Source organism: Heterodontus francisci, chromosome 18 (genome assembly GCF_036365525.1).
Source record: "Heterodontus francisci isolate sHetFra1 chromosome 18, sHetFra1.hap1, whole genome shotgun sequence".
NCBI lineage: Eukaryota > Metazoa > Chordata > Chondrichthyes > Heterodontiformes > Heterodontidae > Heterodontus > Heterodontus francisci.
Window position 1 is genome coordinate 10,164,816 of NC_090388.1, and position 26,096 is coordinate 10,190,911.

The 26,096-nt window shown below is 44.9% G+C and overlaps 2 protein-coding genes across 4 annotated transcripts in view; one reads left to right on the forward strand and one right to left on the reverse strand.

The window, feature by feature from the left end:
• Window positions 1-529: 529 nt before the first annotated feature.
• zgc:153031 overlaps window positions 530-26,096 on the reverse strand; it is a 49,811-nt gene continuing 24,244 nt past the window's right edge. The window contains exon 6 of the mRNA XM_068050218.1: window positions 530-700. Coding sequence (XP_067906319.1) covers window positions 691-700 — 10 coding nt within the window. The 3' untranslated portion in view covers window positions 530-690. The remainder of the gene's footprint in view (window positions 701-26,096) is intronic.
• On the forward strand, window positions 7,596-25,495 carry mterf2 (mitochondrial transcription termination factor 2). Of its 3 annotated transcripts, XR_010976814.1 has the most exons (4): window positions 7,596-7,677; window positions 8,918-10,169; window positions 16,106-16,235; window positions 25,268-25,495. XR_010976814.1 is itself a non-coding variant. In XM_068050215.1 (2 exons), exon 2 carries the CDS (start codon window positions 8,938-8,940, stop codon window positions 10,099-10,101), a length of 1,164 nt encoding a protein of 387 aa, XP_067906316.1. In that variant the 5' UTR covers window positions 7,685-8,013; window positions 8,918-8,937; the 3' UTR covers window positions 10,102-15,268. The 3 variants fall into 3 exon arrangements, 2 of the variants coding, with proteins under 2 accessions (XP_067906316.1, XP_067906317.1); XM_068050215.1 differs by lacking the exons at window positions 7,596-7,677; window positions 16,106-16,235; window positions 25,268-25,495 and adding an exon at window positions 7,685-8,013 and having other exon boundaries at window positions 8,918-15,268; XM_068050216.1 differs by lacking the exons at window positions 7,596-7,677; window positions 16,106-16,235; window positions 25,268-25,495 and adding an exon at window positions 8,028-8,649 and having other exon boundaries at window positions 8,918-15,268.

Consider the following 26,096-nt stretch of genomic DNA (forward strand, 5'->3'; position numbering starts at 1 on the left):
CACCCTATCCACCACCTTAAACATTCACACACTCCTGTACTGGCACACAGTGGCAGCAGTGTGTACCATATACAAGATGCACTGCATAAACTCACCAAGGTTTCTTCGACAGCACCTTCCAAACCTGTGACCTTTACCACCTAGAAGGACAAGGGCAGTAGCTGCATGGGAACAATAGTTCCCATTCAAGTCACATACCATCCCAGTTCCTATTTCTTATGTTGGGTACTCAGGGAAGTAAGGGATATGGGGACAGTGCGGGAAGTTGAAGTTGAGGTAGAAGATCAGCCATGTTCTTGTTGAATGGCGGAGCAGGTTCAAAGGGCCTATTTCTTATGTTCTTATTCTACTCTCAACGTGGACATTTATCACTTTATCTTCACTTTCATTGGGTTAAAATCCTAATAAGATTTGATAAGATCGGGGTGTTTTATACCCCCTTCTAAGATGGGAACAGACTTGGCAGCACAACAGCTTGTTATGAATCGACTTTATTGAGATTAAGGTCAGGACAAGTTTGTTAAGTTCTCAGATATACCATAGTCACAAACTCAGGCAGTAATTAACAGTCTAACACAGACACTATCCATATTAGAGACCGGACAGCAGAGCGAACAACTCTTTCTCTTGCAGCTTTGGGTCCTCAAGCTTTTGTCTCTCTCTCTCTCTCGTAATTTCTCTTGTTGTTGTTCAAAATTCTCTGTGGCACAGTAAGGAATGGACTTCTTTTATTATGGCAGCTTTCCAGTTAACCCTCCCCTCTCCCAATCAATGATTAGTCTTGTATTAAAGGATGCCTTCCTTAACCAACCAAGTTATGTGATGGTCGCTAACCTTTCAGATTTGTGCAAGTAGTACACAACGGGGTCTTTGTGTTGACTACTTTTATCTCAATGCTTTTACTTTTCAAGGATGCCTTATCTCACTATGAGACAAATCTATGCAGAAGCTGTTTTCACTGTCTGCTCTCACAGTCTCACCCTTTTGCTGCAAGTAAGCATTTTAAAACTTGACATAATCTCCCAGAATCCCTCTACCTTGACATCTTGTCTATACTGTGCCCTATTTCCTAAGTTTTTCCACTTTATCATACTACAAAGAAGGGTTCTAATAAAGCTAAAAGCTAGTTATGATAATAAGTCATTTGTTAGCTTGTAATAGCTAGATTTTAACAATTAACAACTTATATTTATTTTGAGCCATTAACAGAGTAAAATGTCCCAGGTGTCTCACAGGAGCACCATCAAAGAAAATCTAACACCAAGCCACAAAAGGAGAGAATAGTTTAGGGCAGATGACCAAAAGCTTGATCTAAGAGATCGGTTTTAAGGAGGAAAGTGAGGTTGAGAGACGGATAGATTTAGGGAGGAGAGAATTCCAGAGCTCAGTCCTAGGCAACTGACGGCACAGCTGCCAATGGGGGAGCTCAAGAGGTCAGAATTGGAGGAGTGCAGATATCTTGGAATGATGAAGGGCTGGAAGAGATTACAGAGATAGGGTATGGGGGGAACCGTGACTGAATTTTAAAATCGTGGCCTTGCTTAACTGGGAACTAATGTAGGTCAGCGAGCTCAAGGGTGAACGGGACTTGATGTGAGTAAGGACAGGGGCAGTACAGTGTTAGTGTCCTCAAATTTATGGAGGGTAGAATGTGGAAGGCAGACCAGTAGTGCGTTGAAATAGTCAAGTTGAGAGATAACAAAGGCATGTATAAGGATTTCAGTCGCAGATGAGCTGAGGCAGGAACAGAGTCAGATGATATTATGGAGGTGAAAATAGCTGGTCTTAGTGATGGCACAGATATGTGGTCGGAAGCTCATGACAATGACGACAAAACCACATTTCTAACAAATAACTGGACACTATCAGAGCTGCCTGCCTCTTATCCATGCTACCAATCACATTCCTTCAGCAATAAGCAATCAGTCCCTCACTATCAACCTCCCCGCTACCTACAGCTTGTCCAGTCAGCATGTGAAGAACACTTTGTACTGCAGTAAGGGTTGTCAATAAAAACACAAAATCACTCCAATCTGATAAAACTGAACTACAGGTCAAATCAGGAAAATATTAAATCTGTTCCTTTAGGAACCATTAGTATTTTTCCTCGTCTAACTCGAAGCATAAAGAGTCAGGATTTATTTTACTGGACCACAAACTCTCTATTGAGGTTCAAAAATAAACAGAACATAAAGCCCTCTCTGTTAACAAAGTCAAGCAGCTAAAGATTAACAGACCTCAACAAATTCTCCATTTTGATTTCAACAAGCAAACTCTTATTGATATGACAGGTACCAGCTCCAGACTGACACCCATTGGGAGTGATGCAGGGCCAGGAAACTCTAGCTATACTGCTGTCAGTGTGTGCATGCAGTCTGTGGTGTGCAGTCCACACTGAGATGAAGCCACAACTGCTTTAGATTAACACAAACTGCACGATTCGGTGGTCTGGTTGGAAATGCTGCAGCACGTTCAGAATGAACAAGTTATCTGAATAGTCACATTGATTTCTTTCCATTTTACTCACGCACCAACTTTTTTCAGTATTTTAACCAAGATAAATTTCAATCAGGTCAGTACAATAAAGAGTTTTTGAAGCACTTGTGTCAATAGCAGCAGCATTACTCCCTCCAAAGTACAACAGGTTCTGCTGATTGTAGTCTAACTAACAGGATTTTTTCCACTTGTCTTTATTGGTGATGGATTTTGGCCTCGCTGGTAACAATATTTTCAGATCAGTGATATTATACTCATTTATTTTTAACACAGACCCTACCAGCTGCCCAATAGGATGTGATTCTGATTATAAAATGCAATATATTAATGGAAGACTCTGTTCTGACCTGGGCTTCATTCCAATTCTCTTCCTTCTTCACTGAAGAAATTCTATCACTAAGTCCATGCTCCAAATGATCTAAAATGTAACCTTACGGGCTCAGTATATGGGATACAGATGCTGCAAGGTGAATAATGCACAGTGTATGGAGTACTGTGCGTGGAAATAAAGGGTATGGAAGCAGAGTGGTTCTGACAAATGGGAAACTGAATTCAGTTAAATCTGTTAATTTGTGCACTGGCACCAGATGCAATGACCATGAAACTGTCAAGAATATTGTAAAATGTACAATCGGTTCAATAACGTCCTTCAGGGCAGGGAACCTGCCTCTACCTCACCAAGCATATATTGGTCTTGGTGGTGGGGATACAGTGCAGATTCAACAGAAATGATACCAGGGCTACAAGGGTTAAATTATGAGGATAGGTTGCATAAATCTGCTTTGTATTCCATTGAGTATAAAAGATTGAGGTGTAATCTAATTGAGGTGTTTAAAATGTGAAAGGAATTTGATAGGGTAGATAGAGAGAAGCCATGTCCTCTGGTGAGTGGAGTCCAAAATAAGGGAATATTATCTTAAAATTAGAGTGAGATCAGGAAGCAGTTATTCAGACAAAGGAAATCTCTGTTCCAAAGGGCTGTGGTTGCTGGGATCAATTGGAGCTGACAAGACCAAGATGGATAGATTGTTGGGTAAAGGTACCAAGCGATATGGAGGACAGGTGGGTTAATTGAGTTGAGATACAGATCAGCCATGATGTAGTTAAATAGCAGAGCAGGTTTGAGGGGCTGAATGACCTCTTCCTGTTCTTAATGTTTCTATTGTCTCATCCCAGAAGGTATTATGACAGGACCTGGAACTTCTGCCTAGATTGTCTGATGGGTGTTTACTGTAACATGGGGATTGATACTAACTGGTTAGCACCAGTGGTGACGTAATGCTGAGCAGAAAATCTAGGCTCCAAGTAAAGGCATTGGAGCAGATTTCCCTTTGAAGTTGTGTCGACTACCAGGTGTAACTACAAAGAGGAGTGAGGAGGATTGGATGGAGTTTAATCCGGACAAATGTGAAGTAATGCATTTTGGAAGGTCTAATGCAGGTGGGAAGTATACAGTAAATGGCAGAACCCTTAGGAGTATTGACAGGCAGAGAGATCTGGGCGTACAGGTCCACAGGTCACTGAAAGTGGCAACGCGTGTGGATAAGGTAGTCAAGAAGGCATACGGCATGCTTGCCTTCATCGGTCGGGGCATAGAGTATAAAAATTGGCAAGTCATGCTGCAGCTGTACAGAACTTTAGTTAGGCCACACTTAGAATATTGTGTGCAATTCTGGTCGCCACACTACCAGAAGGACGTGGAGGCTTTGGAGAGGGTACAGAAGAGGTTTACCAGGATGTTGCCTGGTCTGGAGGGCATTGGCTATGAGGAGAGATTGGATAAACTTGGATTGTTTTCACTGGAACGCTGGCGGTGGAGGAGCGACATGATAGAGGTTTACAAAGTTATGAGCGGCATGGACAGAGTGGATAGTCAGAAGCTTTTTCCCAGGGTGGAAGAGTCAGTTACTAGGGGACATAGGTTTAAGGTGAGAGGGGCAAAGTTTAGAGGGGATGTGTGAGGCAAGTTCTTTACACAGAGGGTGGTGAGTGCCTCGAACTTGTTGCCGGGGGAGGTGGTGGAAGCAGGTACCATAGAGACGTTTAAGAGACATCTTGACAAATACATGAATAGGAAGGGAATAGAGCGATACGGACCCCAGAAGTGCAGAAGGTTTTAGTTTAGGCAGGCATCAAGATCGGCGCAGGCTTGGAGGGCCGAATGTCCTGTTCCTGTGCTGTACTGTTCTTTGTTCTTTGTTTTTTGTTCTTGATTGCGGGGAAGAGGAGCAGGGGATGAGAAGGATCGAGAGGAGGAGGAGTGAGGAGGATCGAGGAGTAAGAGGAACAAGGGGGAGGAGGAATGAGGGGGAGGAGGGAAGGGGAGAGGGGAAGAGAGAACAGTGACAGGGATGAAGGGGAGTATTGGTCCCCTGACAATCTGAGACTGTAATGATGTGGCTGATACTTCTGTGTCGTTCAACATATTTCCTGTCATGCAGCATTGCTATGGCGAGGGATGGAGAGGGGCAGGAAGCTGGAAATCAATCTTTAAGGACCACGGCATTATCTGTGGCTCAGTGAATGGCTCTCTGTCAAATGGTTCTGGATTCAAGTCCCACTCCCGAGACTTGAGCACATAATCAAGGCTGACACTCCAATGCCAGTACTGAGGGAGTGTTGCACCCTTGGAAGGTCAGTACTGAGGGACTGCAGCGCTATCAGAGGGTCAGTACTGAGGGACTGCTGCATCCTTGGAGGGTCAGTACTGAGGGACTGCTGCACTATCAGAGGGTCAGTACTGAGGGACTGCTGCACTATCAGAGGGTCAGTACTGAGGGAGTGCTGCACTATCAGAGGGTCAGTACTGAGGGAGTGCTGCACTATCAGAGGGTCAGTACTGAGGGAGGGCTGCACTATCAGAGGGTCAGTACTGAGGGAGTGCTGCACTATCAGAGGGTCAGTACTGAGGGAGTGCTGCACTATCAGAGGGTCAGTACTGAGGGAGTGCTGCACTATCAGAGGGTCAGTACTGAGGGAGTGCTGCACTATCAGAGGGTCAGTACTGAGGGAGTGCTGCACTATCAGAGGGTCAGTACTGAGGGACTGCTGCACTATCAGAGGGTCAGTACTGAGGGAGGGCTGCACCATCAGAGGGTCAGTACTGAGGGAGTGCTGCACTATCAGAGGGTCAGTACTGAGGGAGTGCTGCACCATCAGAGGGTTAGTACTGATGGACTGCTGCACTATCAGAGGGTCAGTACTGAGGGACTGCTGCATCCTTGGAGGGTCAATACTGAGGGAGTGCTGCACCATCAGAGGGTCAGTACTGAGGGACTGCTGCACCATCAGAGGGTCAGTACTGAGGGAGTGCTGCACCATCAGAGGGTCAGTACTGAGGGAGTGCTGCACCTTCAGAGGGCCAGTACTGAGGGAGTGCTGCACTATCAGAGGGTCAGTACTGAGGGAGTGCTGCACCATCAGAGGGTCAGCACTGAGGGACTGCTGCACTGTCAGAGGATCAGTACTGAGGTAGTGCTGCGCCGTCATAGGGTCAGTACTGAGGGAGTGCTGCACCATCAGAGGATCAGTACTGAGGGAGTGCTGCACCATCAGAGGGTCAGTACTGAGGGAGTGCTGCACCATCAGAGGGTCAGTAGTGAGGGAGTGCTGCACCATCAGAGGGTCAGTACTGAGGGAGTGCTGCACCATCAGAGGGTCAGTACTGAGGGAGTGCTGCACTGTCAGTGCTATTGCAGGTGCTACCTTTTGGATGAGATATAAAACTGCCCTAAAATAAAAGCAAAATACTGCAGATGCTGGAAATCTGAAATAAAAACAAGAAACGCTGGAAATATTCAGCAGTTCTGGCAGCATCTGCGGAGAGAGAAGCAGAGTTAACGTTTCAGGTCAGTGACCCTGCTTCAGAACTGAATTATATTATATTATATTATATTATATAAAACTGCCCTCTTAGGTGGATGCAAAGATCCCACAGAAAAAGAGCAGAGAGCTATCCTTGGTGTCCCGGCCAATATTTATCCCTCAACAAGCATCACTAAAACAGATTATCTGGTCATAATCACATTGTTGTTCATGGGAGCTTGCTGTGCATAAATTGTCTGCCATGTTTCTTACATTACAACAGTGACTACACTTCAAGATGTACTTCATTGGCTGTGAAGCCCTTTGGGAGGTCCTGAGGTTGTGAAAGGTGCTATATAAATGCATTCTGTCTTGATAAATGCAATCAATGAGAGACTGCTATAGAGGGAGATTTTGAAGCATCATTTGAAAAACAAGACTTGTTTCTGATTCTGTTGGTGCCCATCAGCCATTTCCCCTCTCCCCCACCTGAGAGGGAGGGACCGTCCAGGAGCCAGAAAAATTGGCCACGGATTCCAGAAGGGGGCAGAAGCACTGGGGAGGGGGTCTCACCCCATCCACCCCACCAAGGCTGAGCCATCACAGGGACCAAAAGATGAATCTACCCTCTGACTTTCAATGAAGTTGTAACCTCGGGTGGTGTAAAAACGAAACAAAACTATGGATGAAATTCCACCTTTTGCCACAAATAAACTTTAAGCTTTGTTCCGATGATCTATTTGTGTCCAATGTTGATGGTGTTTGCACGGCAGGATTGGTGAACAGTGTTTGGAAACAAATATTCCCAAGCAGGATAAAGTGTTTTTAAGAGTCAAGAAACTAATTTATTGGTTCCATTTCCTGAAATGTGATGCCACTAACTTCAGGTTTATGTTTCATTAAAAAAAGACTATTGTGCCACTGAGGACACAGGACAGTGTCCTTTACCACAACTTGGGATAAAGTGAAAGCAAAATACTGCGGATGCTGGAAATCTGAAATAAAAAAACTCTGCTTCTCTTTTCACAGATGCTGCCAGACCTGCTGAGTGGTTCCAGCATTTCTTGTTTTTATTTGGGATAAAGTGGCCTGGGGGGGGGCGGGGCTATGAAAAGGGGCGTGTCCAAGGCGGAGCGGAGATGGAGGAGGGGCGGGGCCGTGGAGGGGCGGAGCTGCGAGGAGGGGCGTGGTCGAGAAGGGGCGTGGTCAGGGAGCGGCGCAGCTGCGAGGAGCGGCGTGGCCAGGGTGGACGAGGTTGGCAGTTGACGGGCGGGGCTGGAGGGAGGGGCGTGGTCTCGGGCTGTTTGATTGACAGGCGGCGGCCTGGAAGTGGCGCTTGGAGTCGCTCCTCGGGCTTGGGCTTCAGAGTGGGCTCAGGTGAGCGGCTCTGAGATAGGGACCGGGCCCACTCTCTGCTCCCCGAGCCGGTGGTTGGGGGTCAACCCGCTCTCCCTGGCCGTGGCCCCTGGGCCCGGATCCAGACTGTGCCCTGTCGCTGAGCTGGTGTCACTCCGACACCGCGAGTCAGAGCATTGAATCATGGTCCTCGGAGGCGTCCACTCGGCCCATCGGCCCTTTGCTAGCTCCCTGAAAGAGGGAACCGATTAATCCTTTTCCCCAGAGCCCTGCAGACCTCTTCCCTTTTGAAAGTTATTATTGAATCTGCTTCCACTTCTTTCAGGCTGTGAATTCCAGATCATAACAACTCTCTGTGTAAGATAATTCTCATCTCCGCTCTGGTTCTTTATCAAACAGTCTGAGAACGTGGTTAATGAAGCACACTGGATCCTGGGCTTTATAAATAGAAGCTGAGAGTACAAGAGCAATAAGTTATGATAAATGTTTATAAAAACGCTGCTTCAGCCTGCACTGGAGAATTGTGTCCGGTTCTGGGCACCACACGTTAGGAAGGATGTGAAGGCATTGGAGAGGGTGCAGAAAAGATTCACGAGAACGCTTCCAGAGATGAGGAATTTCAGTTAAATGGATCGATTGGAGAAGCTGGGGCTGTTCTCCTTGGAGAAAATTAAGAGGAGTTTTGCTAGAAGTGTTCAAAATCATAAGGGGTCTGGACAGAGTAGATAGGGAGAAACTGTTCCTGTTGGTGGAAGGATCCAGAACCAGAGGACACCGATTTAAGGTGACTGACAAAAGAAGCAACAACGACATGAGGAAAAACTTGTTTGCACAGCAATTAGGATCTGGACTGCACTGCCTGAAGGATGGTCATAGAGTCATACAGCACAGAAACAGGCCCTTCGGCCCATCATGGCAGCTTCAGTCATGGCTTTTAAAAGGGAATTGGATAAGCACCTAAAGGGAAACAATTTGCAGAGCTACGGGGAAAGGGTAGGTGATTGGGATTATCTGAGTTGCTCTTGCAGAGAGCTAGCATGGGCTTGACAGGCCCAATAACCTCCACTGTGTTGTAATCATTCTATGATCACCTTAAATCTGTCTCCTCTGGTTATCAACCCTTCTGCTATTGGCAACAGTTTTTCCTTATTTACTCTATCAAAACCCTTCTTGATTTTAAACACCTCTAATAAATTTCCTCTTAATCTTCTCTGTTATTGGTGCTGTCAGTACATTCACTGCTTGTTTTATTTCTGTCCAGGATGATAGCCAAAGCTGGAAATGTACGGATCCAGTTCCCTCTGCAAAATGGTTGGACTGGGATTGCTGAGCTGTCGACGGTGCAGAGAACATCTGTGGAGCAGAGGAATTTACAGAGACTGCCTTCAGTTCACAACCTCCAGCACACAACAAAAGGAAAACAGAGAGACTGTGGACAGCTTGCACCGGCTGTCGGTGGATGTAGCAAAAATTCGCCAACTGAAAAGCTGGGTATTGCTTGCGGACGTGGCTTACGTCAATGAAACCGCCAACATTTTAAAGGAAATGGGAGCGGAGGGGAAGAAGGTAGCCCTCATTTTAGAACGATGCCCTGAAGCTGTCCTCTGCACACCAGCAGAAACTACCGCCCAGAGGGAGTTGTGGGAAAGACTGTGTCCCAATGAGAAAGAGCTGGTGAGAATTGTAGAACGGTTCCCAGAATCTTTCTTTACAGTCAGAAACCACAGGAATCGTCAGGACAATGTTAAATATTTCCAAACATTAAACCTGAACAAAAGGATCATCAGCCGCTTACTGGCCAGCTCTCCCCAGACTTTCTGCAGCAGTGTGGATAAGAACAGGGCTGTAATTGAGACTTTGCAGCGAAGCTACCTTCAACTGGGTGGCACCCAGGCCAATATGAGAGTCTGGCTAATGAAACTGCTGAGTCAAAATCCTTTTATCTTGCTGAAACCCCCAGAGATGGTGCATGAAAACCTGGCTTTCCTCCGATCCTTGGGTTTCAGCAGTGCTGAGCTCCTGAAGCTGTTCTCCAAGCTTAAAGGGTTGATATCTGAGCTCTCTGCCAGTACGATGGCGAAGAGTGCTGCATTCTGTGCGCACGCATTGCAGTGCAGTGACGAGGGACTGAGGCTGATACTGCTGAGCTGCCCAGCCTTGCTGTATTTTTCAGTTCCTGTTCTAGAGGAACGCCTCAATGCCATTTTGCAGGAAGGATTTTCAGTGGAGCAGGTCAAAGCGAGTCCTGCAGTGCTTGAGCTGTCTACACAGATTGTGCACCATCGTATCAGAAGGCTGGTCGCTTTAGGGTATGATGTTAAAAGGGGCAGTCTGGAACTGCTCAAAGGAACAAAAAAGGATTTTGAGGCCAGTTGTGGAAAGGTGGATTGGAGAAAAGAGAGACCCCTGTTTAATCCAGTCTCTCCATTAAGCATTGAGGATTAATGATGGAGAGATACCACCTGATTCACATTGGGGTTGGTGTCAACCCAAGAGGTGATCTTCAAGCTCTGGTCGGTACTGTTTGTATTCAAGTTTTGTATTCCCTTAAGCATAGGAGACTTGAAGAGTGTATTGAGGTGTTTAAAATGATAAACTGATTCAATGGGTAGATACGGAGAAAATATTTCCTCTGGTGGGAGGAGTCTAGAACAAGGGGACACAATAAAATTAGAGCTTGGCCATTCAGGAGGGCAGTCAGGAAGTAATTTTTCAGCAAAAATGTAGTGGCAATGTTGAATATTCCCCACCTCCCAAAGGCTGTTGATGCTCAGGGGCAATTGAAATTGTCAAGAATGAGATGGATAAATTTTTGTTGGGAAGGGTATCAAGGGATATGGAGCTTAAGGGGAGGAAACGGAGTTTAGGTGCAGAGCAACCGTGAACTAATTGAATGGTGGAGCAGGCTTGAGGGGCTGAATGGCCTCCTCATGTTCTTACGCTCCAATTTGTAAATAATTAATTTGCATGATAAACCCAGTCCCCAAGTTTTTAGTAACTTTCAATGGGTTAGTTAATAGGAGAAAGGAGCAGATATAGAAATGAAAGGCAGTCTCTATTGTTTGGGTTGAGTGTGTGGATTGGGACAATACATTTCCAGAAATATATGCGACTGGGGAAAGGGAGAGCTCCAGAAACCTGTGATTAATCAGGCTGCATGGCTCATTGCAATCAGCCAATCCACAAGGACACTGCTGAACATGGGGGTTTTCACACTCATGGGCAAGTGAAGATTCATTGTGTGGTTTAAATGTTGTGCAATGCTCCCAGTGACTGATCAGCCTGACTCAGTTGTCAATTATTGTTTTCTTGCATTCAGTAAAGTATTTGTTGAAAAATGTCTTCCGCTGTAACATTCTATTGTTTGTAGTTTAAATAATTTTCTTTAAATGGATTATACACAGGGTATTGCCCTCACTCCTCCTCTTCATGCTATAAGACACTGCATGGTGACGAAACCTGGAATTCACTTTTATATCTGATTCTAACACAGGAAATAGTATTTTTTTTTAATCCTGAACGAAATGATATTTTTACAGGAAAAGCTTCAAAGGAGAATTCTCCCCTCACCCCATCCCCACCAGTCCAAAATAGAGGGACTCGTTTAACTTAAACCAGTTAAAAGAAGCATTTAATTGGTGTATATTCCTGGCATATCTCATTATCTGCTTTTCTGATCTTGCAAATCTACTTGTTTGCAAAAAGCTAGTAAAAAATGTCAATCAGGTAAACTCGGTGAATGCCTGTCAGACATCCCATAAGTTTTTGACCACTTTATTGCATGTGTGTAGATCTGTGATATTTATTGAAAGAAGTTAATGTGAGTGTTTGGAGATCGGAAGTACTCAGTGGTGAAGCCATGTTTAACACTTCTCACACCAGACCACCTGAAAGTTCAAACCGCTCCCCTCCCCCTCCCTCTCTTCAATTGTTGGTTGTTCCTGTTTATACAATCTGACATATCTGAAGAATAAAAATGCAGTAATGTTGGTATATTAAAAGTTATTTTAATCGCAGAGGGTGTTGCAGGAGGTTCTGTCCCATATTGTAAATGTCTCCTGTTGTAAGTGTTTGCCTCCTGCTGTGCTGTTTCATTTTGTGATACTCTGAGATCTCTGAGTGAAGGATTTTACAGCTGGAGATTAATATGACAAAACTTGCTCTGATTGAATGCACTTGATGGAATTTGAAGAGTTCCCTGTGAATTTGTGCATTGTCTTCCTGATGGACCCAGCTTTGTCAGATAGAAAAAGCACAAATGGCTAACTCTCGTAAATCCTGCAAATATTCTCTGGGGAACCAGAATCCATCTTTGGTCTCATAATGTTCCCTAGCCTGTGAATCATGATAGGGTAACATCAAGAGAGCAGTGCTCACTTAGGGTTAGTGGCAGTAGGTCTGGGTCAGGTTCCCGAGAGTGAACCTGAGCTGTTGGTTGATGTCAATCAATGGCGAGCTTATCTTGAAATTATTGAAAACATTACTGCAGTGCGCCATGCCATTGTTTACAGGTTGTCTTGGGGTTGCTGTTTAATTATAACCTGATCTGGATCTTCTTCGGCCTCCTTGTCTCGAGAGACAAGGGGTAAGCACTTAGAGGTGGTCAGTGGTTTGTGAAGCAGCGCCTGGATTGGCTATAAAGGCCAATTCTAGAGTCACAGACTCTTCCACAGGCGCTGCAGATAAAATTGGTTGTCGGGGCTGTTACACAGTTGGCACTCTCCTTGCGCTTCTGTCTTTTTTCCTGCCAGCTGCTAAGTCTCTTCGACTCGCCACTCTTTAGCCCCGCCTTTATGGCTGCCCGCCAGCTCTGGCGATCACTGGCAACTGACTCCCACGACTTGTGGTCAATGTCATAGGACTTCATGTTGCGTTTTCAGACGTCTTTAAAGCGGAGACATGGACGGCCGGTAGGTCTGATACCAGTGACCAGCTCGCTGTACAATGCATCTTTGGGGATCCTGCCATCTTCCATGCGGCTCACATGGCCAAGCTCAGTAAGGTGTATATGCTGGGGATGTTGGCTGACTTGTGTGTTGGAGATATGGTCCCGCCACCTGATGCCAAGGATTCTTCGGAGGCAGCAAAGATGGATTGGGTTGAGACGTCGCTCTTGGCTGACATACATTGTCCAGGCCTCGCTGCCGTAGAGCAAGGTACTGAGGACACAGGCTTGAAACACTCAGACTTTTGTGTTCCGTGTCAGTGCGCCATTTTCCCACACTCTCTTGGCCAGTCTGGACAAAGCAGTGGAAGCCTTTCCCATGCGCTTCTTGATTTCTGCATCGAGAAGCAGGTTACTGGTGATAGTTGAGCCTAGGTAGGTGAACTCTTGAACCATTTCCAGAGCGTGGTCGCCGATATTGGTGGATTGAGCATTTCTGACGTCCTGTCCCATGATGTTCATTTTCTTGAGGCTGATGGTTAGGCCAAGTTCGTTGCAGGCAGCCGCAATCCTGTCAATGAGTCTCTGCAGACAGATCTGGATACATACCAAATATCTGCTTATCATCCAAAGATCAACTTGTCATTAACTTTTGCTGTGAGACTTCAGCAGCTGTCGATCTTCTTAATCCCTCCCTCATGCCCCCCCCACCTTTCACCCCTCCCTAATGACTATCTTTAATACACTGCTTCCCCCCAAAAGCTTTTACTGTTTCTCGTGCTTGGTACAATCCCCATCACGGTTCTCCCAAGTCCAGGCCAACATTTATCCCTTAACAGACACATAAAACAGATTATCTGGTGTCTTAAATCATTACTTTTTGTGGGATCTTGCTCTGTGCAAATCGACTGCCATGTTCCCTACATTATAACAGTGACTACACTTCAAATTTGTATCATTAGCTATAAAGCACTTTAGAACGTCCTGAGATGGTGAAAGGTGCAAAAAAAGTGCAAGACTTTCTTTCATAAGAATAGGAGCAGGAGTAGCCCATCCAGCCCCTCGAGCCTGCTCCGCCATTCAATAAGGTCACGGCCAAACTGCAACATTCACTTTCGTACCCAATCCCCGCATCGCTGAATTCCCTTAGTGCCCAAAAATCTCTCGATCGCAGTCTTGAATATACTCGACGGTGGAGCATCCGCAGCCCTCTGGGGGAGAATTCCAAAGATTCTCAGTCCTAAATGCTGACTCCTTACCCTGAAGCTGTGACCCCCCCCAATTCTAGACTCTTGAGGCAGGGTGAAACAACCTCTCAGCATCTACCCTGTCAAGTCCATTCAGAATTTTATATGTTTCAATGAGATCACCTCATTCTTCTAAACTCCACGAAATGTATGCCTAGTCTACTCAATCTCTCCTCATTGGGCAATCCCCTCATCCCAGGAACCAGTTGAGTGAACCTTCGTTGCACTCCCTCTAGGGCAAGTATGTCCTTCCTTGGGTAAGAAGACCAGAACCGTACACAGTACTCCAGGTGTGGTATCACCAAAGCCCTGTACAAGGACACCCAAATTCCTCTGAGAACTAATCTTTATTAGTCTCAGTTTCTAAAAACTATCTTGCATTTCAATTCTTCCAACCAAAGTGGATAATTTTAAACTTCCCCATATTGTACTGCATCTGCCACCTTCTTGTCCACTCACTTAACTTAATATCCTTTTGCAGCCTCTTTGCATCTTCCTCACAGCTTACTTTCCCACTAAACTTTGTATCATCAATAAGTTTGGATACGTTATACTCATCCCCCTCACCTAAATCATTGATATGGATTGTAACTGGCTAAGGCTCAAGCACTGATCCACCCAGTCATCCTGAAAACACTCCGTTTATCCCCACTGTCTATTTTCTCTTTGTTAACCAATCCTCAATCCATGCTAATCTATTATCCCCACCTCACAAGCCCTCATCTTGAGTAACAACCTTCTGTGTGGCACCTTATCGAATGCCTTCTGGAAATCCAAATATATTACAACTACTGGTTTCCCCCTTTTCTACCCTGCCAGTTACACCCTCAAAAAACTCTATTAGATTTCTCAAACATGATTTCCCTTTCATAAGACAGTGTTGACTCTGCCTAATCATTTATGATTTTCCAAGTCTACATTCTTAATAATAGATGCTCGCATTTTCCCTATTACCGATGTCAGGCTAACTGGCCTATACTTCCCTGTTTTCTCTCTCCCTCCTTTCTTAACAGTGGGGTTACATTTGCTACCTTCCAATCCCTGGGGACCATTCTAGAATCTAAGTAATTATGGAAGATCAAAACCAATGCATCCACTATCTCTGCAGCCACTTCTGTTTAAAACCCTAGGATGTAGGCCATCAGGTTCAGGGGATTTGTCTGATTGTAGTCCCAATCTGAGCATCGGCAAGTTGTATGTAATGTTGCTGTGACAGATACTGGGATAACTGCTGTTCTGTACATGGTTCGAAGCAACAGCTTTTGGCTCCTTTGTTTGAAACAAATCCATTGAATATATACCAGGTTGGAAACTTTCGCACAGATATTTTGCTTGATGGAAGTACAGAATTAAAGATGTTTTTTTAACATGATTATTTTCCCCACAGTGCTAGCCTGTTTTCAGTGGAGTGGACGTTAGCTTTGTAAAAATTAAAGTGGTTATTTTGAGATCACCTGTAGTTGGAGTAAAGGAAAATTTGAAATGAGTGTCTCCGGGCCTGCTGTTTTTTACCTATCTTCATCTTTTACTCTTTTCTATTTCTTTGCCAACACGTTTTGACACAGAAATTAGAGTCTGTCTCAGATGTGGGTATAAAAGTATCGTGGAAATACAGCAACAGTCTTTGGCCTCCTTATCTCGAGAGACAATGGGTAAGCGCCTGGAGGTGGTCAGTGGTTTGTGCAGCAGCGCCTGGAATGGCTATAAAGGCCAATTCTAGAGTCACAGACTCTTCCACAGGTGCTGCAGATAAAATTGGTTGTCGGGGCTATTACACAGTTGGCTCTCTCCTTGCGCTTCTGTCTTTTTTCCTGCCAACTGCTAAGTCTCTTCGACTCGCCACGCTTTAGCCCCGCCTTTATGGTTGCCCGCCAGCTCTGGCGATCAGGCAACTGACTCCCACGACTTGTGATCAATGTCACAGGACTTCATGTCACGTTTGCAGACGTCTTTAAAGCGGAGCCATGGACGGCCGGTGGGTCTGGTACCAGTGACGAGCTCGCTGTACAATGTGTCCTTGGGGATCAACAGTACATTCAATAAAACTGTTTACTTTTCCAAACGTCAGTTGATCAGGATGCAAGACTCCGGCCCACTGAGTAGCTGGACAGACAGCAGTTTGTGAGTTTGGCTAATAACTTGGTCAGTGGCTTTCCGCACTTATTAAGCTCAGCATCAATCACTTTATTTACCCATAAACATTCCTGTCCCTGTCTAGCATTCCACACAAAGCCTGACATCATATGGACAAATAGTGAAGTAAAGTGCACACACATTAAGGAAATTATTTGCTTATTTTCTGTTTTCTGTCACATAGATTTGTGGCTCACAGCCTGATGTGTTTTATTCAATGACCCGTTCAGTGGTGAAATTTTCTGGCACCTTTGAAGTCAAGAAAGACCCTTCGTGGAATGAGAAATGGACAAGACGAGTACTCAGATGTTAAGGTACGCCCTGCCCACATATCACCTGATAAAGGAAGCCTTGTGATTGCAGTGGAGTGTTTGCGTGTGTATGTGGTGTGGGGGGTAGTGGGAGGGTGTATTTTATATTCATTAATGGGATGTGGGCATCGCTGGCAAGGCCAGAATTTATTGCCCATCCCTAATCGCCCTTGAGAAGGTGGTGGTGAGCCGCCTTCTTGAATCACTGCAGTCCATGTGGTGTAGGTACGCCCACAGTGCTGTTAGGTAGGGAGTTCCAGGATATTGGCTCAGAACAATGAAGGAACAGCGAGATATTTCCAAGTCAGGATGGTGTGTGACTTGGTGGGGAACTTGCAGGTGGTGGTGTTCCCCTACGTTTGCTTCCCCGTCTTTCTAGGTAGTGGAAGTCACGTTTGGAACGTGTTGTCGAAGAAGCCTTGGCAAGTTGCTGAAATGCATCTTGTAGATGGTACACACAATGCAACAGTGATCTGATAGTAGAGGAAAGGTTTAAGGTGGCGGATGGGGTGCCGATCAAGCGGGCTGCTTTGTCCTGGATGGTGTTGAGGTTCTTAAATGTTGTTCGAGCTGCACTCATCCAGGCAAGCGGAGAGTATTCCATCACACTCCTGACTTGTGTTTTGTATATGGTGGGAAGGCTTTGGGGAGTCAGGAGGTGAGTCACTCCCTGCAGAATTCCCAGCCTCTGCCCTGCTCTTGTAGCCACAGATATTACATGGCTGGTCCAGTTCAGTTTCTGGTCAGTGGTGACCCAAGATGTTGATGATGGGGGATTCAGTGATGATGCCATTGAATGTCATGGGGAGATGGTTAGACTCTCTCTTGTTGGAGATGGTCATTGCCTGGCACTTGTTACTTGCCACTTATCAGCCCAAGCCTGACTGTTGTCCAGGCCTGGCTGCATGCAGGTACGGACTGCTTCAGTGTCTGAGGAATTGTGAATGGAACTGAATTCTGTGCATTCCTCAGTGAATATCCCCACTTCTGACCTTGTGATGGAGGAAAGGTCATTGATGAAGCAGCTGAAGGTTGTTGGGCCTAGGACACCACCCTGAGGAACTCCTGCAGTGATGCAAGGCCCTTCACAAATGAGCACTGAGCCACTCAATGCTGAATCTCTTTACTCTTGCATCTACTGGCTATGTTCTGGGAACCTCTGCAACTGGAAACAGTCTGCTTCTGTAACCTGTCCCATCCTTTCATAATTGTAAACACTGTCCAGTAATCTGTGTGGCTCTGATGAAAAAGGGCCCAATTTCTCAAGTCTTCATATTTATATTTTCTCATACCAGGCAACATCAAAGTAAATCTGTATTGTAACCCTCTCTTCTTTGCAATTTGTGATCTTATGCTCTGTTGTGACTTGTGAGAGATGGGCAAGAACCTCTTTGTCAAAAATATTAACGGTTGAAAGCCGGAGTATAACCGTACAATAAAGGCTAGATCGTCCTCTGTGAACTCGCTCAGAATTACCGATGGATGGGATTCTGCTCTTTGGGGTAGACAGTGGCCAGTCAGCATTCCTGTCATGCTCCCACCCCCCGACCTCCCCACACTGACCACAAGCCATTAGTCTGGCTGGGTGCTCATTGGGTAGTCACAGTTGCTCATGGATTCCTTCCACCTGCAGTGAACCCCATCAATGCCAAAGAGGAGAATTAGGCGATGCTTCAGCATATGAAAGACGCAAAGGACAGACGACTCCGGAAAGGAAGACATTTTCTGATTCTAAGCCTTAGCTAAGATGAAATCCCACAGAAATACGGTTATGGGGGATCAAAGGAGTGGGGGAGGTCTCAGTGAACGGTGATAAGAGGAGGAGATATAGGAACCTTGGTTCAGCAGCCCCCACTCCCCCCAAAAAAAAATTTCATGCTGTGAGTGGCAGTGGACCTGGTGAGGTCAATGAAGTTGGAGATAGCGAGGTAATGGTACGCTTCTCTGAAGCATTTTTCCCCATTTTCCGCTGCTGTCCCATTGGATTTCAGACTGGATTATGGAGCAAAATCTATCCCTGCGGAGTCTAGTCAGAATGAACAGGAATGCAGGAGTAGGGCATTCAGCCCATCGAACCTGCCCCGCCATTTAATATGATCATGGCTGATCTTCCACTTCAATGCCTTTTTCCCCACACTATCCTCATATCTCCTTATGTCATTTGCATTTAGAAATCTGTCAATCTCTGCTTTAAACATATTCAATGACTGAGCTTCCACAGCCCTCTGGGGTAGAGAATTCCAAAAATTCACAACCCTTTGAGTAAAGAAATTTCTCCTCATCTCTGTCCTAAATGGCTTCCTGCTTATTTTGAAATTGTGTCCCCTGGTTCTAGACTCCCCAACCAGGGGAAACAGCTGCATCTACCCTGTCTATCCCTTTAAGTATTTTGTAGATTTCAATGAGATCACCTCTCATTCTTCAGATCTCTAGAGAATACAGGCCCAGTTTCCCCAATCTCTCTTCATAGGACAGTCCCGCCATCCCATGAACAATTCAGGTGAACCTTTGCACTCCCTCTATGGCAGTAATATCCTTCCTAAGGTAAGGGGACCAAAACTGCACACAGTACTCCAAGTGCAGTCTAACCAAAGTTCTATACAATTGAAGCAAGACTTCACTACTCCTGTACTCAAATCCTCTTGCGATAAAGGCTAACATACCATTAGCCTTCTTAATTGCTTGCTGCACCTGCATGTTAGCTTTCAGTTACCTATTGACGAGGATACCCAGGGCCCTTTGTACATCTACACTTTCTAATCTCTTACCATTTAAGAAATACTCTGCACATCCATTCCTCGTACCAAAGTGGATAACCTCACATTTTTCCACATTATATTCCATCTGCCATGTTCTTGCCCACTCAGTAAGTCTGTCCAAATCCCCTTGAAGCCACTTTTCGTCTTCCTCACAACACACATTCCCACCTAGTTTTGTGTTATCCGCGAACTTGGAAATATTACATTTGGTCCCCACATCCAAATCATTGATATATATTGTGAACAGCTGGGGCCCAAGCACTGATTCCTGCGGTACCCCACTAGTCACAGCCTGTCAACGGAAGAATGACCCGTTTATTCCTAATCCTTAATCCATGCCAGTATATTACTGTTATTCCACCCCATGTGCTTTAATTTTGCAAACCAACCTCCTGTGGGGTCTTTATCAAAAGCCTTCTGAAAATCCTAGTATACCATGTCCACCGACTCCCCTTTATCAACTCTGTTGGTAACATCCTCAAAAAACTCCAACAGGTTCATCAAACATGATTTCCCATTCATAAATTCAAGTTGACTATGCCCAATCAGATCATTATTATCCAAGTGTCCATTTATCACATCCTTTACAATAGATTCTAGCATTTTCCCAATGACTGATGTAAGGCTGACATGTCTGTAGTTCCCTGTTTTCTCTCTCCCTCCCTTCTTAAATAGTGGGGTGACATTTGCGACCTTCCAATCTGCAGGAACTGCTCCAGAATCTGTAGAATTTTGGAAGATGATCACCAGTGCACCCACTATCTCCATAGCTACCTCTTTCAACACTCTGGGATGTTGACTATCAGGTCCTGGGGACTTATCAACCTTCAACCCTATTAATTTCTCCAATACAACCTTCTTACTAATACTAATTTCCTTCAATTCTTCTTTCTCCCTAATCCCTTGGATCGCTCATTCTGAGAGATTTCTTGTATCTTCCTCAGTGAATACAGACACAAAGTAATAATTTAGCCTTGTCCATTTCTCTATTCCCCATTATAAATTCTCCTGACTCTGCCTCTAATGGACCCACATTTGTCTTAGCCAAACATTTCCTTTTTACGTACCCATAGAAGCTTTTACAGTCTGCTTTTATATTTTTTGCTAGCTTACATTCATATTCTATTCTTTTAGTTTAGTTTTTTAGTTTAGAGATACAGCACTGAAACAGGCCCTTCTGCCCACCGAGTCTGTGCCGACCACCAACCACCCATTTATACTAATCCTACACTAATCCCATATTCCTACCACATCCCCACCTGTCCCTATATTTCCCTACCACCTACCTGTACTAGGGACAATTTGTAATGGCCAATTTACCTACCAACCTACAAGTCTTTTGGCTTGTGGGAGGAAACCGGAGCACCTGGAGAAAACCCACGCAGACACAGGGAGAACTTGCAAACTCCACACAGGCAGTACCCAGAATTGAACCCGGGTCGCTGGAGCTGTGAGGCTGCGGTGCTAACCACTGTGCCTTAATCTCCCTTAATCAGTTTCTTCGTCCTACTTTGCTGTATTCTAAAATTCTCCCAATCCTCAGGCTTACTACTATTTCTGGCAACTTTATAGGCCTTTTCTTTTAATCTTATACAATCCTCAACTTCCTTTGTTAACCATGGTTGCCTTTACTTTTGGGGTTTGGTGCCTTGAAGGAATGTTTAGTTGCTGTAAACTATGTAATAGTTCTTTAAAGACTATCCATTGCCTATGTACTGTCATACCTTTTAATGTATTTTCCCAATCCACCTCAGCCAATTTACCCCCCATACCTTCATTTTTCCTTTGTTCAAATTTAACACCCTAGCTTCAGATTGAACTACCTCACTTTCAAACATAATGTAAAATTCTATCATATTATGGTCACTCATCCCTAAAGGTTCTTTTACAACAAGATTATTAATTAGCCCTTTCTCATTACATAATACTAGATCTAAAATAGCCTGTTCTCTACTCGGTTCCTCAACATACTGCTCTGGAAAACCATCCTTAACACACTCCAAAAACACGTCCTCCACAGTATTAGTGCTCATTAGGTTTACCCAGTCTATATGCAGATTGAATTCACCCATGATTACTGTATTAGAAATATACCAAGCCAGTTCGGTATCATTTTTATTTCTGTTTGTTGGTACATTTCTCCCGCCATCGAAGTCTGAAGTTTGGGGCACAAAGCCCCGGGTCAGCAACACATCAGCACCAGTGACTCATACTGCCAGTTGATGCTAAGTGTCACTACTATTCTCATTAGCTGATAACAAGTTCTAGTATAAGTCCATCAGTTGATAAGAATTAATAATAGTCTATTACTTGATATTATAGAAAATGCAGGAAATAGCAGATCAGACAGCATCTGTGGAGCGAAAAACTGTTAATATTTCAGACGATGAACTTTCATCAGAACTGGGAAAAGTTAGAAATGTAATAGGTTTTAAACAAGTGAAAGTGGGTAGGGTGGGGAAAGGAACAAAAGGGAAGGTCTGTGATAGAGTGGAAGACAGGAGAAATTAAATGACTAAAGGGTGCTGCAAAACCAAAGGGAGTGGTAATGGGACAAGTAAAGAAATAAAAGTTGTGTCCAGAGGAGGTGTGAATGACAGAATGATGAACAGCTTCCATCCAAAAGCAGAGAAAGAGAAAAACAAGGGAGTGAAACCAAAATCAGCAAAGTAAAAGGAAACAAAATGGGGGCAGAGGTTATGATCTGAAATTGTTGAACTCAATGTTGAGTCCAGAAGGCTGTAAGTGCCTAATCGAAAGCTGAGGTGCTGTTCTTCGAGCTTACATTGAGCTTCTTTGTAACAGTGCAAGAGGCCAAAAGGTCAGAGTGGGAGCAAGGTGGAGAATTAAAATGACAGGCGACAGGAAGCTCAGGGTCACGCTTGCAGACTGAATGGAGGTGTTCCACAAAGCAGTGACCCAGTCTGCATTTGATCTCTCCAATGTAGAGCAGACCACGTTGTGAGCGGCGAATACGGTATACTAAATTGAAACAAGTACACGTAAATTGCTGTTTCGCCTGGAAGGAGTGTCCTTGGATGATGAGGAGGGAGGACGTAAAATGGCAGGTGTTGCACCTCCTGCGCTTGCATGTAGGAAGGGGATGGGGTATTGAGGGTGATTGAGGAGTGGACCAGAGTTACGGACAGAATTGAAAGAGAACGAAACCCCAGTTCTTTTCCCTTCACTGTAATCGGTGTGTTTTTGAAAAGGAAGATGTTTGTGTTTCTTAACCCCTGAGTGTGTGGCCAATTTGAATAACCAGCAGCACGCTTTTCATGGGTTTAAATAAAGAGGATTATTTTTATTTACACTTTCAACCCGAAAGTCTAACGCCTAGTCACTCACTCACCGCTCACACACACGCATACACAGACTTGAGAAAGAAAGCCGTTAAAATGATAGTGCACTTTTACAAATCATAAGCAAAGGAATAGTTCATAAGTCACATGATACCAGGGGGATGGTTTTCTGTACTGGTGGATTGAAAAGGAACAAGCTCGGAGACCTTAAGATGCTATAGCCTCCAGTTCCTTTATAGTAAGGTGATACTGCCTTATCTGCTTGCTGCTTTTTCTGCAGTCTGTATTTTAAAAGATTTGGGAGACCAACATGGCTGCCCCACCATGTGACTTCTCACAGTTCCTTTTCCAAATATGGTGAGGATGATTAGCCCCATCATGGTTTATTGTTGTAAGACATTCACGCTGAGGAGGGTTTAGACAATCACCTTCTTTGTTTCAGGAGAAACCCATTCAACTCAGGAATGTCTCCTGATTGTTTAAGGATGGATGTTAATGGCACATCTTAGTCTGGAAGGTATCCTTTTGTCCTTTCTGACAGCGATTCAGTTTTTGAATACACAGGTCAGGTCAGCTGACCTTCAGTGGCCATCTTTGCAGCCCATGTCCACTTTTAATGTCCACTGTGGGTCATTTAGAACAAAAGGAAAATTCAGTTCCAGAAGATGCTATACTGAATATAGTCCATGTTTAAAGTTATGAATAGGACATAACTTTACTGGGCATGACAACCAGGGTGTCGCCGAGAGAACGGTCCCTTTGGAATGCTAAAAGGGGAGGGGAGGGGAAGATGTGTCTGGTGGTGGCGTCATGCTGGAGGTGACGGAAACAGCAGAGGATGATCCATTCAATACATAGGCTCATAGGGTGGAAGGTTAGGACAAGGGGAACCATAACATGATTCTGGGAGGGAGGGGAAGGGGTGAGAACAGAAGTGTGGGAAATGGAACAGACATGGTCAAGGGCCCTGTTGACCATGGTGGGGGTGGGACTATTAGGTTGAGGAAGAAGGAAGACATATCAGAAGCACTGTTGTGAAAGATTGCATCATCAGAACAGATACAACAGAGACAGAGAAACAGGGAGAATGGAATGGAGTCCTTACAGGAAGTGGGATGTGAGGAAGTGTAGTCGAGGTATCTGTGGGAGTCAGTCGGCTTACAGTGAATATTTGTTCATAGCCTATCCCCAGAAATGGAGACAGAGAAGTTGAGGAAGGGAAGGGAAGAGTCGGAGATGGACCACGTGAAGATGAAAGAAGGGCGGAAATTAGAAACAAAGTAAATGAAATTTTTCAATTCAGGGCGAGAGCAGGTAGTGGCACCGATACAGTCATCAATATACCGGAAAAAGAGGTGGGGGAGGGGGCCTGAGTAGGAAGCAATGTTCCACATGTCCCACAAAAAGGCAGGCATAACTAGGACACAGGTGGGTACCCATAGCAACATCTTTTATTTAGAGGAAGTGCGTGGAGTTAAAAGCGAAGTTGTTCAATGTGAGCAGCGTGGATCTTGGGCCTTGGTTCAATTATGTTCAGCTGCTCCATCAATGACCTTCTCTCTGTCACAACATCAGGATTGGAGCTGTTCTCTAACAACTTCACAGTGTTCAGATTCATTCACAACTTCTCAGCCCATGCCAGCCTCGAGCAGGATCTCGATAATGTCCAGGTTTGGACTGACAGTTAGCATGCAAACCATCTAAGTGCCTGGTAATGGCCAGCTTCATGCGAAAATACCCAGCTGTCCCCTGAACAACTTCATCACCATCAACATCCTTGGGATTACCATTGACCAGAAGATGAATTGGACCAACCATACCAACACTGTGTCTACAAGCATAGGGCAGAGACTGGGTATGCTGCAAAGAGTGGCTTACCTCACCACACGACCTTCACCCAAATGGGTACAACCACGACACTCAAGACCATCCAGAGCAGTTTATTTGACTGGGCCCCCTGCCATCGGACTTGGTATTCACTCCCACCTGCACTGGCGCATCATGGTTGCAATATCTACCATCTACAGAATGCACTGTGAAGGCCTGCTACCCAACCAGAACCCGACGGGACCCGACGACTTGTGTCGGGCTCGGGTCGGGTCGGGCCGCTCTTCTGGGTTCGGGCTCGGGTCGAGTCCAGGTCAGGACGGATCTGGATCGGGATGGATCCGGGTCGGACACACACAACAAGAATTGCAGGTAAGTGTTAAAAGTTAAAAACTTACCTGAGCTGCGAGCCGAGTACGTCAATCATGGAAACTCTGAGTCTGCACAGTGAGCGAGTGAGCGTCTCTATGACGTCATCACGCTCATGCTGCAGGTCCTGAAGATTAGGAGTCACAAGGTAAGTAAAGGGAACATTCCGGTGGTCGGGTCAGACTCAGGTCGGGTTGGGCGCGGGGGAAAATGGAGGGACTTGGGCTGGGTCGGGCTCGGGTCTGATGTGGTTCCTTCAGATTTGGGTCAAGTTTTTTTTTGTGACTTGAGCAGGCCTTTAATGCACTGCAGCAACTCATCAAGGCTTCTTCAATAACACCTCTCATCCTGCAACCTTTACCACTGAGAATGACAAGAGCAGCAATGCTCTGGGAGCACCATCATTTCCAAGTTTCCCCCCCCAAGTCACACACACCATCATGATTTGGAAACATATCGGTCGATCATTGTCACCACACGGTTCAAGAAGGCGGCTCACCACCACCTTCTCAAAGGCAACTCAGGTTAGGTATTTGAGATATTGTTAAATATTCACAGCACTAAAAAACATAATAAAAAATGAAAACTATTTGCTGATACCCTTGTAAAATGTTCTGTTATTTCAGTGTTGGAGATGATAAATCAATATCAGGCTGTTCCTGCAAATGTGACAGAATTCTTAACATATGAACTGGATTTTGAGGATCAATTCTAACATGCTTGTTGTTTCACCAGCAAATAACAATTTGATTTTATTGTATCTTTCATTTCATTTAAGTTGGAGGTGATTGGAAACCAGGAAACAGACACTCCACCCGAATTGTTTTACTCACAAGTTAATGTCCAAATTTGATTTGATTTTGATGCCAATATCTGATATGGAAGGGTTCACTCATTCTCAACACAATTAATGAAGGAAGCAGGATTTTCTTACAAAGTTGTTCCATGTTCCAATTATTGAACAATTATATTAAATGATATTAATATTATTTATGACACTTGATACTTTATTAAACTTCACTGCACCAGATATCATTGAATAAAATCAGCTTCTCTTTCAAGATAAATGCTCTGGGGCTGATTTATGTCCTGTTCCTCGGCGGGCAGGGCAGTAGCCTGCTGAAAACTGGGCACAGTACTGACTGGCCCTTGTTCCCACATTGTTGGGGGGGGGGGGGTTGAAATGGGCGGTTCAGGCTTGCAGCAGATGGCAGACATCATTAACCCATTCGCTCAGGGTGCCATTACTCATGGAGTGAAACCCAGCTGAGATTTATCCTCCTGTTGTAACGGTTTGCAGTGCATCGGCCCTGTTAAATAAGATGGCTTCTGCGAAGGTTGTGTGTAGCATTATCAGTGATATATTTGAATATAATCTTATTAAATTCAGCTGAAAAACCACACTTTTGAACAATTGAAGGGTTAAATCGGGGAATTTGTTTCCATTCAGCGGGTTGCTTGAGTCCTGGTAAGTCAGACTTATGTTGATCATAATTCAAAAGATTGCTAACAGGTGTACATACACAAATCTGTTAAGGTGGCAGGCCGAGTTGAGAAAACTGCTTAAAAATCAGTATGTGGGATCCTTGGCTTTATTACGAGAGTAC

Bases quoted from the DNA above. Each gene is read 5' to 3' on its own strand.
- mterf2 (XM_068050215.1), top strand. From the start codon at position 8,938: ATGTACGGATCCAGTTCCCTCTGCAAAATGGTTGGACTGGGATTGCTG.